Raw genomic sequence first — 15,422 nt, 5'->3', positions numbered from 1 at the left:
CCTGGTGTGTGGTGTGACCTGGCTCCGCACCGGCCTCTGCTCAGGTCGCCTGTGGCTGCAGCCCTGGCCCGGGGACGCTCAATGGCCTGTCCTGGCCTCAGAGTGTGGAGCTGAAAACCCAGCCTGGGAGCACCCCATTTCCCGGTCCTTGTGCACCCTCAGCTGTGACTGGGACCCCGGCACAGGCCACTGGGATTTCATTCCTGCTGTGGGTGCCACTGTCTGCTGAAGGGCACAGAGCAGCAGAGCAGTGGAAGAGGGAGGACAGGAGATGAGAAGGCTGAGCCGAACAGCAGGGAGCAGGAGGCAGCAAAGCCTCTGACTCAGGAGGGGACACAAACGCAGGGACAGCGACCCACATTCCAGCTCCTTTTCCCGCCCCCACCGCGCTCCCAGCCTTTCCACGGCCGCGCTCCCGCCGGCGGCTGCCGCTCCGGGCACTGTCCCCTTGCCCGGGACGGCAGAGCTGCTGCAGCCCCAGGGCCCGGCACACGGCCGCACTCGCAGCTATGGCCGCCCCCGGCGCAGAGCCCCCGGGCGCTGCCCCCGCCGCCCGCACCCGCTGCCCGCAGGGGAAGGGGCTTCGCGCTGCCAGGGATGCGCTCCAGGCGCCTGCGGAACCGGGAACCGGGGAAGCGGGAACCACTGCGGGAAGGGGGAGCTGGGGACTGCGGTCCCGGCCATGCGGGAACCAGAGCTCGGGGGCACCACGGACAGGGGCTCACGGGGACTGGGGGGAAGCGGGGACGGAGGCACCGTGGGAAGCAGGAAGAGAGTGACGGGAGCAGCGCGGCAAGGACGGACCGGGAACGGGAGGGACCGGGGGAAGGAGGAATCGGGGACCGGGGAAAGGGGGAATCGGGGACGCGGGGACCGGGCAATCGCGGTCCCAGCGACACCGGCGCTGGAACCGGGAGTGAGGAGAGCGCCCCGCGCCGGGAGCCACGGAGCTGCCGCTGACGTCATCACCCGGCGCCGAGCGCCGTCCCCGCCGCAGTGAGGCGCTCTGCGCCGGGAGCCACGGAGCTGCCGCTGACGTCATCACCCGGCGCCGAGCGACGTCCCCGCCGCAGTGAGGCGCTCAGCAGCCCCCGCCGACGGCCTCAGCACCTACTTCAGCACCATGGTGTCTGTGCGGCTCTGCTGGGATGGCGAGAACCACAGAATCACAGAACGCTGAAGGTTGGAAGGGACCTCTGGAGGTCATCTAGTCCAACCCCCTGCACACGCAGGGTTGCCTAGAGCACGTGGCACAGGACTGCATCCAAGCGGGTTTTGAAGATCTCCAGAGAAGGAAACTCCACAACCTCTCTGGGCAGCGTGTTCCAGCGCTCTGTCACCTTCACTGTTAAGAAATTTTTCCTTAAGTTCATGTGCAACTTATGGTGCTTCAGTTTGTGGCCATTACCTCTAGTTCTGTCGGTGGCCACCAGGGAAAAGAGGCCAGCACCATCCTCCTCACTGCCTCCCTTGAGGTACTTATATACACTGAGTAGATCCCCTCTCAGCCTTCTCTTCTCCAGGCTGAACAGGCCCAGCTCCCTCAGCGTCTCCTCATGGGGCAGATGTTCCAGGCCCCTGATCATCCTTGTGGCCCTGCGCTGGACTCTCTCCAGCAGCTCCACATCTCTCTTGTACTGTGGAGCCCAGAACTGGACACAATACTCCAGATGCGGCCTCACCAGGGCTCAGTAGAGGGGCAGGATCACCGCCCTCGACCTGCTGGAGATGCTCTTCTTAATGCACCCTAGGATCCCATTGGCCTTCTTGGCCACAAGGGCACACTGCTGCCTCATGGTCAACTTATCCTCCACCATGACGCCCAGGTCCCTCTCTGCAGAGCTGCTCTCCAGAAGGTCGGTCCCCAGCCTGTGCTGGTGTCTGGGGTTTTTCCTCCCCAGCTGCAGAACCTTGCACTTGGCCTTGTTGAATTGCATGAGGTTTTTCACCGCCCAGTTGTCCAGTCTGTCCAGGTCCCTCTGGATGGCAGCGCAGCCCTCTGGGGTATTGGCTACTTCTCCCAGTTCGTAATCATCAGCAAACTTGCTGAGGGAGCACTCTGTGCCTTCATCCAGGTCATTGATGAATAAACTGAACAGGACTGGACCAAGGACTGACCCCTGGGGGACCCCGCTAGCTACAGGCCTCCAACCAGACTCGGCACCGCAGATCACCACCCTCTGAGCTCTGCCATCCAGCCAGTTCCTAATCCACCTCACTGTGCACTCATCTATCCCACACTTCCAGAGCTTGCCTAGGAGGATGTTGTGAGGGACGGTGTCAGAAGCCTTGGTGAAGTCGAGAAAGGCAACATCCACCGCTCTCCCCTCATCTATCCAGCTGGTCATTCCATCATAGAAGGCTATCAGATTAGTCAAGCAAGATTTCCCCTTGGTGAATCCATGCTGACTACTCTTGAGCACCTTCTTGTCCTCCACGTGCCCGGAGACAACAGCCAGTATGAGCCGTTCCATCACTTTTCTGGGGACAGAGGTGAGGCTAACTGGCCTGGAGTGGCCTGGATCCTCCTTCTTGCCTTTTTTGAAGACTGGCGTGACATTGGCCTTCTTCCAGTCTTCTGGCACCTTTCAAAGGTGTTGGAGAGTGGCTTAGCTATGACATCTGCCATCTCCCGCAGCACTCTGGGGTGCATCCCATCAGGGCCCATGGATTTGTGGGTATCGAGTTTCCTTAGGTGCTCTCTGACCCAATCTTCCTCTACTCAGGGGGAGTCTTCCTCTCTCCAGGCTTCTTCTCTTGTCCCTAGGGCCTGGGGCTCTAAAGGGCTGCCCTTGGTAAACACCGAAGCAAAGAGGGCATTCAGCAAATCTTCTTTTTCTGTGTTATTTGTAACCAGGGTGCCCATCCCGTTCACCAGCGGACCCACGTTTTCCCTGATCTTCCTTTTGCTGAGAAGCGGCTGGCCGTGCTGCGGCGGCTCTGGGTGCTCACCGTGCTGGGGCTCCAGTTCGTCTTCGAGCTGCTGCTGTGCCGCAAGCTGGCAGAGGGCACGCGCGAGCTCTGGTACGGGCTGGTCATGGCGCCCGTCTTCATCCAGCTGCAGCTGCTGCTGCTCCGCGCCTGCCGCGTGAACTGAGGGGGCGACGCGGCTGGGCCGGTCCCGGCGCCTGCTCCACTGCCGGCCAGGACGGGCCCGAGGTGCCGGGGGCTGCGGCCCAGAGCGGAGCCGCTGCGGAGCAGCCGCGTCAGGACGGGGCAGCGCTGAGCCCCGAGCAGCAGGCGCGGGGCCCGGGGGCCTGCGCTGCCCTCAGCGCCAGGCTTCACTCCAGCCACGGCGATTCTGACATCTCCGCAAAGGCCCCGTTTGTGCCGCGTCGCCAACGTCGGCCTCGCTTGGCTCTCGTGTGAATGTGTCCTGATGTGCAGGCCCTGTTGGACGGGCCAGTGAATGTAAAGCAAAACTGTAGAGATAAGGGAATTATACACATACAGCTCCTTGTTTGTTGTTGTTGTTTTTTTTACCCCTGGAAAGTGGGGGCCTTTGCCACCTCCAAGCCCAGCGCACCAGCAGCATCTTTGCCACCCCTTGATATTTCTGGCACCTTTAACGACACACGCTGGAGGGAAAAGATGTGAGAAAGAAATGCCTCTTCTTTACACGGTGAGACTTGAGTCACCATCCCTCATGGGCGCTTTGACCTGGCTTGTTCTCCTTGGTGTGAGGTGTTGTTAGGTCCGGTATCCGAACTGACAGGGAGAGAGACAACCACCATAGATATATTGTCTTTTATTAATAGAAGAAAGATAATAAGTATTACCAGCTAGCTGGGGTCCGGGCTTTCCCACGCAGGGGTCACACCACGGACCCCGACCACTTCGAGCGTCCCTCTTTTATACCGTTCTTACCCAAGAGTGTTCCCCCTCCCGTTTTCCTGTTTTGCATTCTTGTTAATGTTATCTATTTTGCTGAATTAAAACATCTGGATAAGCAGCCCCCCTATCATCCTGATTGAGGGCAGGGCACCCTAACCCCGCCACCTATCAAGGGTCCAGACCTTGCCATGAGCAGGGCATCCTGACCCTGCCATCTATCAAGGGTTCTGCCCCTGCCATGAGCAAGACATCCGGACTCTGCCAGTTATCATGGGTCCTTGTGCTCTAAGACTCAGCTTATTCTACATTAGCTATTTAACCCCTACCTTCCCTGCTAATGCACCCTACATTCCCCCCTTTTTCTTTTGCTAATATCAGAGAATCCTTTCTCGATCTTTCTGAGTTTGTCGCATGAACATTATGTGCATAGAATTAACTCGATTTGTAGCTTTTTCCATTACCCCCATTACACATTTCCACATTATACAGATACACAGTAACAGTAATAACAGAATTACAAATACGTGTAATCCTTCTTTTATCAGTCCTGATATCCACCCAGGTAACCCTCCAAACAATGACTCTAGCCATCCGTCCATCAGTCCTTCTTCCCGTGTTATCTTCTGAGTGTGTTCCTTGAGCCAGCGCAATTGTTGTTGAATCGATTGGCTATGGTCCGACAGGTTAAAACAACATAGTCCTTCAAACTCCTCACATCCCTGTCCATGGGCGAGGAGCAAGAAGTCTATAGCCGCTCTGTCCTGTAGTAGTGCGTGTCGCAGGCTGTTCTGATCGAGCAGGAGTTGTTCCAATACCTCGGTTGTCGCATTTGCTTGCTTCTCACTCCAACAGGCTAACTTCGAAAGCTCCCTTAATGCATTTCCTGCTGCAGCTCCTGGCACAAAGATAGCTAAGGCGACCCGCGCGGTTACAGATATTAATTGTACGTTATCATCACATTCCGGTGTTAAACCAAGGGAACGCTTTTGCCTTCTTTGTTCCTGCTTCATAGTTAACAACTTAGCTCTAGACGGGGCTATCATTGCCAGTTGCCCTAAATAACACGGTCCCCCATAGGCATTCTTAGGTATTCCCTGCCATGCTCTATCCCCACAAATTAGAAACACTCCATCTGGCAAGGCCTTAGCGGTATCATTATTCCATAGTAAATCTGTCCTATTATGTACCTGTCCTGATGGATCCCCCCCATATGCTCCTAAGGGTAATCCCGCAGGGTACCGTTCTTGTAACCCATCGACTGTCCCATTTATCCCACAGAATGTCCCGTTTGCATATATGGGACCGAAGGTTCCATCTCCTCCTATGGTCTTACGCCAGTCGAATATTGGGTCGGGAGATACATCAGTCCAACCCGAAGCATTCCACCATTGGGGCCTAGGGCCTCCTTTAATTATAATGTTCCATTGTGCCAGGAATCTCACTCCTCCCTTTTCTCCAAAAAACTTGTCCCCAAACATAAAACACGTTTGGGTCCAATTATTGGAACTATTTCCAATTGCTTGTGCCCCCATCAAATTGAGCTCTTGCGGGTCCCAAGGCAATGAGGTATTTAATCCCTTAATTAGCCTTACGGCACATTCCGAGGCACTTACTACCCCTGAACAGTTTCCCGTAGATACTTTTTTAAAACTGTTGTCATCAAATCCCGGCTTCCCAAACAAGCAGGTTCTGAATGGATTACTAGCGGTGGTGAGGGACAGGCAGAATTCCTGATTCCCCGTGTTATTTGCCCAAGTCACCCACATATTACTTCTCTCTTCTATGTTGTATATCCCATTAGAACACCTCAGAATCATAATTAGCAGGACCATAATTACCCAAATTGTGTTACTGTACATTTTTCCTAATTAATTTCAATTTCAGAGGATTGTTACTATTCCTTCGAACCTCCCACTCCTCTGCTTTCTTCCGCTCTTCTTTGTTTAGCTTCCGGACGTGGGAATGGTGAATCCAATGTCCTATTCCATCGACCTTAACGGCAGTGGGTGTTACTAAAATTACTACATAAGGTCCCTTCCATCTGCTTTCTAATGTTTTTGGGTTATGCCTTTTTACCCACACCCAATCTCCAGGTTCGATATCCATTTCTGACCCCTTCTGATTTCTTTTATACCAGTTTTGTAGTAATGGGAATAACTCATCTTGTATTTCTTTTAAGATCTGCATCTCTTTCCTCATTCCTGAGTTTTTAGTTATTCCCTTCCTTATCTCTAACGGATATACTGGGGGTAGGGTCCCAAACATTATTTCAAATGGTGTAAAGTCTAGTACATATGGAGTTATCCGGACCCGGTATAGGGCAAAAGGTAGCATTGTTACCCAGTTCTCTTCAGTCTCTTTTACTAGCTTAGCAAGGGTTTCCTTTAAGGTTCTGTTCATCCTTTCCGCCTGACCCGAACTTTGAGGATTATAGGCACAATGCAATTTCCAGTTGGTTCCCAGTGCTCGGTCTAATTCCTGTGTAACCCTTGCCACAAAAGCTGGTCCATTATCAGACCCGATGCTCACCGGTATCCCATATCTGGGGATTATTTCTTCCAAAAGTTTTTTCGGTACCACCTGGGCTGTTTCTTGCTTAGTGGGAAAGGCCTCCACCCACCCTGAAAAGGTGTCTACTAATACCAACAGATATCTATATCCGTATTTACCTGGTTTTATTTCTGTAAAGTCTACTTCCCAATGCCTTCCAGGCTCACCACCCCTTTCCCTTATACCTTCATGTACCTTCCTGACCCTCAATGGTTTCATTTCCGGACATGCTTGACACCCCTCTATTATCCCTCTTAATATTTTCCTCTGATCTTGGAATCTCAACCCAAACTTTTCTATTAACAGTCCCATTTTTCTTTCCCCCAAGTGTGTGGTACTGTGTAACTGTTGCACCATCTTCTGTTCCAACCACTTAGGAATTAACATTCTTCCTTCTGTATCGTAATGTCCTTCTCCTGCACTTTGCTTTTCTGCGACCTTTTGAATCCACTCCCTCTCCTCCGGGGTGTATTCATCCTCTCCAGTTTCCTCTTCTTCTCTTAAAGTGTTGTGAGTCAGGGCTAGTACCCTTTGTATTTGTCCTTCTAACGCAGCTCGCCGGGCTGCACTATCTGCAGCTGCATTCCCTCTACTTATCGTATCGGTTTTCTTCTGATGTCCTAAGGTATGCACAATTGCCACTGCTTTTGGTTTCTGCAAAGCTGACAGCAAGTGCAAAACCTCTTCTTTGTTTCGGATTTCTTTTCCTGCGGAGGTAAGAAATCCCCTTTCTCTGTATATTGCTCCGTGTATATGCACTGTCCCATATGCGTAGCGACTATCTGTATAAATCGTCACTCGCTCTCCTTCTGCCATTTCTAGTGCCTTAGCCAAGGCTATCAGTTCCGCTCTCTGAGCCGAAGTGCCGTCTGGTAAACGCTGGCTCCAAACTATTTCTCCCTTCTGATTTACCACTGCAGCTCCCGCCCTTCTTTTTCCTTGCTCGACCAAGCTACTTCCATCTGTAAACCACACTTTTCCCCCTTGTAGTGGCTCATCCTTTAAATCTTCCCGCACTGTCGCAGTTTCAGCTAACACCTCCTGACAATTATGCACAGGTGTTTCATATTCTGGGTTAGGTAGGAGGGTGGCTGGATTTAAAGTCGTTGGGGACGTATACATAATTCTTCCTGGGTTTAAAAGCAAGGCTTGATAATGAGTCAGCCTAGCATTTGTTATCCATCTTTCAGGCGGCTGTTTGAGTAATGCCTCTGCGTAACGAGGAGCCGTTACATACAGCTTTTGCCCAAACGTGAGTTTGTCTGCGTCCTTAACCATTAACGCCACGGCTGCAATAATTCTAAGTCATGAGGGCCACCCTGCGGCAACTGGGTCTAATTTCTTTGATAAGTATGCCACTATCCTTTTCCAAGGTCCTTGCTTCTGCGTTAACACTCCCTTAGCAATTCCCGCTCTTTCGCTCACATATCTGGGTCCGGGAGTGCAAGTGCAGGGGCCTCGAGCAGGGCTAATCTCAGTTCCTCAAAAGATTTTCCCATAGCTTCTGTCCACTGCCAGTCCGGTTTCTCTCGACTCGCCTCATACAGAGGTTTCGCTTTTTCTGCAAATCCAGGTATCCACAAACGGCAGTATCCTACTGTCCCCAAGAATTCTTGAACCTCCCTTGGAGATCTGGGCTCCTGAATCCGAAGAACAGTCTCTTTCATGGCATCAGTTAGCCATCTCCTACCATCTCGTATCTTATATCCCAGATATGTTACTTCAGGACTACATAGCTGAGCTTTCTTAGCACTTGCTCGGTAGCCTAGTTTATTTAATTCTTGCAACAACTTCCTTGTACCTTCCTCGCACTCCTCTTTCGTTCTTGCTGCTAGCAGCAGATCATCCACATACTGAAGCAATTTCACACTAGGATTCTGTCTCCTGAATTCACTCAAATCTTCCTGCAGTATTTCATTAAACAAAGTCGGCGAATTTTTGAACCCTTGTGGTAATCGGGTCCAAGTTAACTGACCCTTGTATCCGCTCTCGGGATCTTCCCATTCAAAAGCAAACATTTCCTGGCTCTGTTTTGTCAGGGGGATGGTAAAGAAGGCATCCTTTAAGTCTAAAACTGTATACCATCCCATATCTGGTGGCATCGTACTTAACAGAGTGTATGGATTCGGGACTGTAGGATGCACATCCTCCACTCTTCTCTCAGATCTTGAACTGGCCTGAAATCTCCTCCGGGCTTCTTTACTGGCAGTAGAGGAGTATTCCAAGGAGATTTGCATTTACGCAGAATGCCAGCTTCCAGTAACCTTTTAATGTGCTTCGCTATCCCTTGTCGAGCTTCAGGGGTCATTGGGTACTGTTTAACGCTAATCGGGTGAGCTCCTGGTTTTAATTCCACGACCAGAGGAGTTTTCCCTTTAACCTCTCCTACCCCTGAATTCTCTGCCCATACTTCCGGGAGTTCCCTCATCCATTTTTGAGTTTCTGGTCCAATTTCTTCCTTCCTCTCTTCATACAGTCTATATTCGTCCTCTAATCTAACAGTCAGGACCTGTATTGGTTGTCCTTCCCGGTCATTGATCTTTACCCCATCGTCCTCGAAATATATCCTTACCCCCAATTTAGTTAGGAGATCCCGGCCCATTAAGGGTACCGGACTCTCCGGTATATACAAGAATGAATGTGTGATTTGTCTATTAGCTACATCTACCTTCCTTTCTGATGTCCACCGATATACCTTACTCCCATTTACCCCTCGTACTCGAGCTTTCCTTGTCGATAGTTTCCCCGCTGCTTTATTTATTACTGAGTATTCAGCCCCTGTGTCTACCAGAAATTTTACACGTTTCCCTTCCATTTCTAATTCTACCCAAGACTCGGGGAAGGGTTCCGAGTCCCGGCCCCTTCAGTCACTATCTTCTTTTGCCACCAGTACTCTAGGTGGCCTCCTTTCTCCTTTTTCTGGACACTCATTTTTCCAGTGTCCTTTCTTTTTGCAAATTGCACATTGATCCTTTCGCCCACAGCCCGGCGGCGGAGCCACGTGACGGCGGCGGCCAATGGCAGGCGGCGGTCGCGGCCGCGGCCTGCGAGGATGACGTGAAATGGCGGCGGCGCTGCTGCTGGTGCTCGGCGCTGTCCGGGCGCGTTACGAGGCGCTTCTCGCCGTTCAGGGCCCGTTGCTGCCGAGTATGAACGGCGGGCAAGCTCGTTACCTGCAGCACGCGGCTCCCCCGTGGGGGAAGCGCTGCTGTCACGCGGGGGAGCCGCTCCTGAGCCTCGTGCAGGAGCAGGAGGAAGGTTCTTGGCCCTCGAGGTCCCCAGCGAAAGCAGAGGCCTCGTGCAGGAGCAGGAGGAAGGTTCTTGGCCCTCGAGGTCCCCAGCGAAAGCAGAGGGGCAAAGCAGGAGAGCGGAGACCTGCCCTAGGAGGCCGCCAGGAGGGCTGCCGGCACCAGGGACACACGTCAGCCACCACCGCGGCTGGGGCGAGATGAAAGGGAAGAGCAACCGCACGCAAGGAGGTCGGAACGCACCGTGAACGCGTTACCTGTGTCCCCAGGAACCTCCGTGGGACCTGCGTGGCCAGGCCTCCCCCCGTCCTTCGTATGGCCACCATGGAGCTGAAGCGCACAGGTCACTGACCAAAGCCCACGGAATCCACCAGCATGGAGCTACCAAAGGCTCCAGGAGGCCCTTGGATGAGCACAAGGCTGTTCTTGTATTTAGCACTTCGGTACCTAAACTTTAGCACCGTAAACACAATAGTTGGGAGTTATTGGTCAGGTAGAAAGGGAGGGCACAACAGTCATCACCCTACTGATTTTGTAGGTAGGAAATGTGATAATGCACAAAACAACAGGCAGTAGCTGCAACAGTTGCTCTACTAGTATCCATAGGCACTCACACAGATCACTTCGTTGTCACACACATTTGGAAATGGTTTTTTCCCAAGCTCATTTGGAGCTCATCAGGTGTGTCGGGGTAGGCCAAAGGCTTTATGCATTGCCAATAACATATTGGCTACTTTGTAACGTAGGAAACAATTCAAATCTTAGTTGAAAAGGTTTTTTTCTTAGAGAGACAATGGATTTTCCAAGAGAGATATGACCCTGTGTTAGGAACATACGAAAACAGAGAAAAGTATACAGATGAAACTGATTGATAACGTCATCACTGGCAGATGGAAACATCAATATTAGCTGGAAGAGACACCCTTGCGTACAGATTAACGGAGCAGGTGAATGAATAATGGCTTTCTGATAATTTGCAGCATGCAGGCTGCATTGTGACCTAACTGACATGCTGCAAGTCATTTTTCCTCTTTTGGGAGAATTGTTAGAATTAGGAAAACCATTTAATTTTGTCAACTGTAGCCACAAGAATACTGAGACAAGCCTCTGCAAAATGTTATCTCCAATCCGAATGGCACAGTTGTTAAATTTTTGTTTTGTTTCATTAGGCAAAGTGTTCTGTTGAAAGGCTTAAGGATGACAGAAAAGAGGATATAGGCATTTTCAGTAACTGTTCTTTTTAAAATTTTTTTTTCTTAACATGCTACCAAGTTTCTTTTGGTGCAGTCCTATTAGTTGAACGATTGTAATTTATATGCCCAAAGTGTAACACTGTATTTGCTGAAGGTCAAGATATAAGAAAGAATTGATTGCAAAAGTTTTGATGATAAATGTCTTGACTAGGAATACAGCAGAGAAGATGGAAAGGGATCTTACTTATTTTCAGATATTAAGACTGACAAGAGAGAAATACGTGATACATTATGGGAAACAGTATTTCCTAGAATGCCACTTAAGGCAAAACTTGGCCTTTTTCTGCAAGGAAGTCTTCCCCATCTCTCCTTCTGGCTGACCAAAACACCTTCCCCAGCCTTACCTGGAGTCTCTCCTACCTTGGTGCTCTCCATCTCAAACAAACCTGGTGATCTTCCTCTCTCCAGCCACTGCGCAGCAATCCCTTGTTCCAGCTCTCCTTGCTGCTGGGCCCCTGTGCCACGACTCACCTTGTCCTTCCGTCCTCTGCTGAGGACCCTTCCAGCCAGAGCCCTCACTGTGGAGCCACTACTGCTCCCAGCTAGACCCAGGACTGCTGCTTAGGCTGCCCCGGGCCTTCCTAAGGCATTACCTGTTACAGTTTATCATCAAGATCTTATTCTGTTTATTTATATAAATTAAATAAAAAGGCTATAATATATCAAAAATATAAATAATTTCCAGAATACATAAATACGTTACAAAAGTGGCTCCTTTTTTAAAAAAAATAACAATGTGTCCTTTTTGCCAAGACCTTTTCAGATCCAAAGCCCTCAAAACACATCAAAGTCAGAAGAGCTCACAAAATACATATAAAAGATGACCTTTTAGGGTCCAGGAGTTTGTGCAAGAGTTCCAGATGATGTTCACAACTTCTTTTACAATAGGTTTAAGAAGAGACTGTTCAAGGAAGAGATTTAATCGCTATAATACCATCTCCTTAAAAAAACAAAAACAAAAAACCCCACCTCTGTCAAGGATGTGCTCTGATCGGACTACAAAGACAAGGTAACACAGCCCTCAGAAAATGGAGCAGATTATATCTTGGAGATCCCAGCACGCCAATACCTGCTACATGCTGGACACACACAGTGGAATGTTGGAATCCAGGCTTTCACACAATTGCTGGTGTTAGAGGACACTGCAAAGCCATGAGAAATAGTTTAGAAGAACAGCTGCACACAGATTGAGGAGTTTTACCAGAGACCACCAAATTAACCAAGGACAGCAAAGGCCTCTTATTTCCACAATGTCCCCTGCGTAGCAATCAGTAGGGCCGCTCAAATACTGAATAAATAACTACTTGGAGAGTCTGAAGATTCAGGAAAAAAGATCTTATTAGGGAACTAAAACTTATTAGGAAAAAATGGAAAGCAAAGATAAAGAGGAGAAGCAGCAGGGGAGTGCACCAACAGGAGGGATCTTTGCAGCTGCCGCTGGAAATGGGAGAGAGGCTCCATTCAGTAGCGTTTCCTCTGTCTTCCGTTCCCCTTGCCTTTGGCTTCCTTCTCCTTCCGCTCTGCAGCCGTGGTGAAGGTGATACAGTAAGCATCTAGAAAATCCATCAGCTTTGCCTTGGAAATCTTCATGCCGTTTGCTTTCAGCTCTCGGTGCAGTGCAGCCAGCTCAATTGGCTCGTAAAAGAGGACCTTGTGGTACAGGACTGAATTTGAAATGATGCAGTTTCCCACTGCGTCCAGTGTATCTGCTTCCTGGGCTGCTGTCTGAGAAGCTGGGAGCTCCTCTTCCTCATCTTCGGATATATTGCTACAAGAACTAAAAGTGAGAAAAAGTGCAAAAAACAATCAAGGAAACAACTGGTCATCAAGGGCACACTCAGAGATGCCCAAGTCCCTGGCTGCCAACCCTTGCAATGCCCTGTGTAGGATCTCCGACACCAGCAATTGCCAAAGGGAGGGAGGCAGAACACGCCACGTGTTCTGCAAACCTGCACATCAAGCTGTGCCGGTGCTGCCCGGCATTCCTTGCTCCTGCTGCACTACTGCTGACACACTTGCTCTGTGCAGCACCACACGCAGTGCTCACCGAGCAGCGCTCCCTGCTCCTCTTGCAGGCTCTCACTCAACCCTGCGAGGCTCCTTGCAGTGCCAGCTTTGAGCTCTGCCCATGTGCAGTTTCACCCGTGAGCATTTCTGTGCTCTCAGAATAGCTCACTAGCAATTAGACTGAAACGTACAACAGAAGAACTTACTTCAAGTGACAAAAGCTCAGGGAAGCTGGCTACAGTACAGATCCCCTGTATTCTGCATTGACACTTATATTTCCCATTTTCCCAGCTCATCTCTGTGCTGCACAGTAGACTCCTTCGTTAGTATTTTGTTCCCCTACCTCTGTATACCAGTAGAGACGTCACTGCCATCCAGCGAGGATGAAGATTCCTGAGAATATGAAGATTCCTGAGATGATGAGAGCATCAGCTCCTCCTTATCAGCTACCAGAGAGCCCCTCTCTGGAGATACAGTTGGTGTGTTCTGCTCCCTGGTTCCTCTGGGCTGATACATCCTTTCATTTCCTTTCTCAGCTGCTGCACAGCCTGTTGCAGGGGGTGTGACCAAACCCTCGCCCCCAGCACCCTGCCCAGCGAGTGCTGAAGAAGCCTTAACAACCTGCTGCTTTTTTCTCACGGTTTCTGAGATTTTGGCACGTTTCCCACCAGCATGCCCGTTAGTCTTCAGCTGCCTACGGCGCTTGGCTGGAGGCCTCTGTGGGGGAAGCTGGGAGGATGGGATATCATCCTCTGTGTCAATATCCACATCCGTATCCACGTCCTGGTGAGGATACTGGAATATGGCCTTCAACTTTAACACCATCTGGCGTTTTGGGAAAGGACGAACTCCAAATCTGAAAGAGAAAGGTAGGACTTAAGCCTAAGATAATGCTGCGCCTTCCACTGCTATAGCTCAGCAATGTGACCAGGCCAGGAAGCTCAGTGGCCAGCTGGAAGAGCATGACATTGGAAAACCATCAAGTTTTCCCCTTTAGCACAGTAGCTGCCTTTCACACCACCTACCAGCAGGTTTCTCACAGAATCACAGAATGGTTGGGGTTGGAAGGGACCTCTCGAAATCATCTAGTCCAACCCCCCTGCTCCAGCAGGGACACCTAGAACATGTGGCACAGGGTGACATCCAGGCGGGTTTGGAAGATCTCCAGGGGAGGAGACTCCACAACCTCTCTGGGCAGCCTGTTCCAGGGCTGTGACACCCAAACAGTAAAGAAGTTCTTCCTCATATGGAGATGGAACTTCCATGCATTTTTTCTGCTCATAAAGAGATGTACTTGTACTTTTTTTTTTCTAGATATACTTGTAGAAGCAGTGCTAACCTGCTCAACTCCCTCTTCAGTTCTGGGGTCTTCATAAGGGAGTAAGCTGGCATTGGTGTCATAGGAGTCTCAGGAGACTTGTCCTTCTCTTGACAGGCAGGTTCTGCAACAGAATGAAATTGTCATCAGAATTAGTACAGAAGGATATAGGAGGGATGATATCTTCCCCTCCTGGTGGCAGATATTTTAATGTTATATAGTAACTGTTTAAGAAGAACTACTTGTCTGCAAGCTGCTCTACTAAATACCTTTATACTGAACAGATCAACACTTTCGTCTTCCTTGGGTCTAGGATATTTGCTTTTTAGTGTCTTTAAATCAGAAAACAAATTGAGCCATATGTTAGGTCTGAATAAAAAAGCCCACTGGAGGCTTTGATAGAACTGCTGCAAGGTAATTAAAAATATATGTTTACTGAATTCTGTGAAGTGGTTCTTTCCCAAGGAAGAAAATTGCATAGGAGAGACTTGATGCAGAAGAAACTGAACAAGTCAAGGTTCTGGGGGCCTGAATTAGATACTGATTTAGTGATACTGATTTCCTGATACTGTGAAGCACAGTCAGTCTCAGGTCATGTTCTAAATCCTGCTTGTTAAACTAATTACTTACGATAGTATAATTAGTAATATATCTAATAAATATTAAGGGATAAATTACTGTTCTTAGAGCTTAGATGGAAGGAACTGTCCTAGTAAGCAGCTGACCCCAGAAGGGTATGACCCCAGAGGCTAGTGTTCTCTGTGTCATCAGACATTCAAGCAGACAAGGCCCAGCTCCTGACACCACTAAGTGCAATCTGGTGGCAAAGAGCAGCTTGGCCCTTAGTCTTGTGTGCGTCCTGAAACCGCTCACTGTGTCCTCCAGTTGGGACCAGTGCCGGACACACAAAAATCTGTTGGAAGAGCCTACAATCAGCAAACACAAGGGCAGGGCAAGTCAAAGCAAAGGCAAATCAGAAGAGCTTTGCAGGAAAATATGCAGAGAGCCTACCCGTGGGCAGGAGAGGCACCTACTTCCAGCCAACCTCTATCTTCTACCACTGGAAGCAAAGCTTACCCGATGTCTTCGTGTAATTGTTAGCACATACATCAGTGATGAATGCATGAAAAACAAGACCCATTACTGCAAGGAATAATCATTCCCTAGCATGCAAAGTGAAGGCTGTTTGATTTTTTTTCCCCTCCCAGGTAA

General features: G+C 50.0%; 1 protein-coding gene across 1 annotated transcript; it reads right to left on the bottom strand.

Annotated features, from left to right (window-relative positions):
* Positions 1-3,634: 3,634 nt before the first annotated feature.
* Positions 3,635-13,717, bottom strand: LOC148593710 (syncytin-A-like). The gene is made up of 3 exons (XM_088529809.1): positions 13,561-13,717; positions 4,328-5,050; positions 3,635-3,708 (listed from the first exon to the last, which is right to left on the bottom strand). The coding sequence occupies exons 1-3, from the start codon at positions 13,715-13,717 to the stop codon at positions 3,635-3,637; spliced, it is 954 nt and encodes a 317-aa protein (XP_088385935.1).
* Between the last annotated feature and the right edge of the window lie 1,705 nt (positions 13,718-15,422).

The sequence above is a fragment of the Tinamus guttatus genome, unplaced genomic scaffold (assembly GCF_059628265.1).
Source record: "Tinamus guttatus ecotype Peru unplaced genomic scaffold, ASM5962826v1 Tinamus_guttatus_pri_ptg000348l, whole genome shotgun sequence".
NCBI classification, from domain to species: Eukaryota; Metazoa; Chordata; class Aves; order Tinamiformes; family Tinamidae; genus Tinamus; species Tinamus guttatus.
This window is presented reverse-complemented; position numbering and strand designations above follow the sequence as displayed.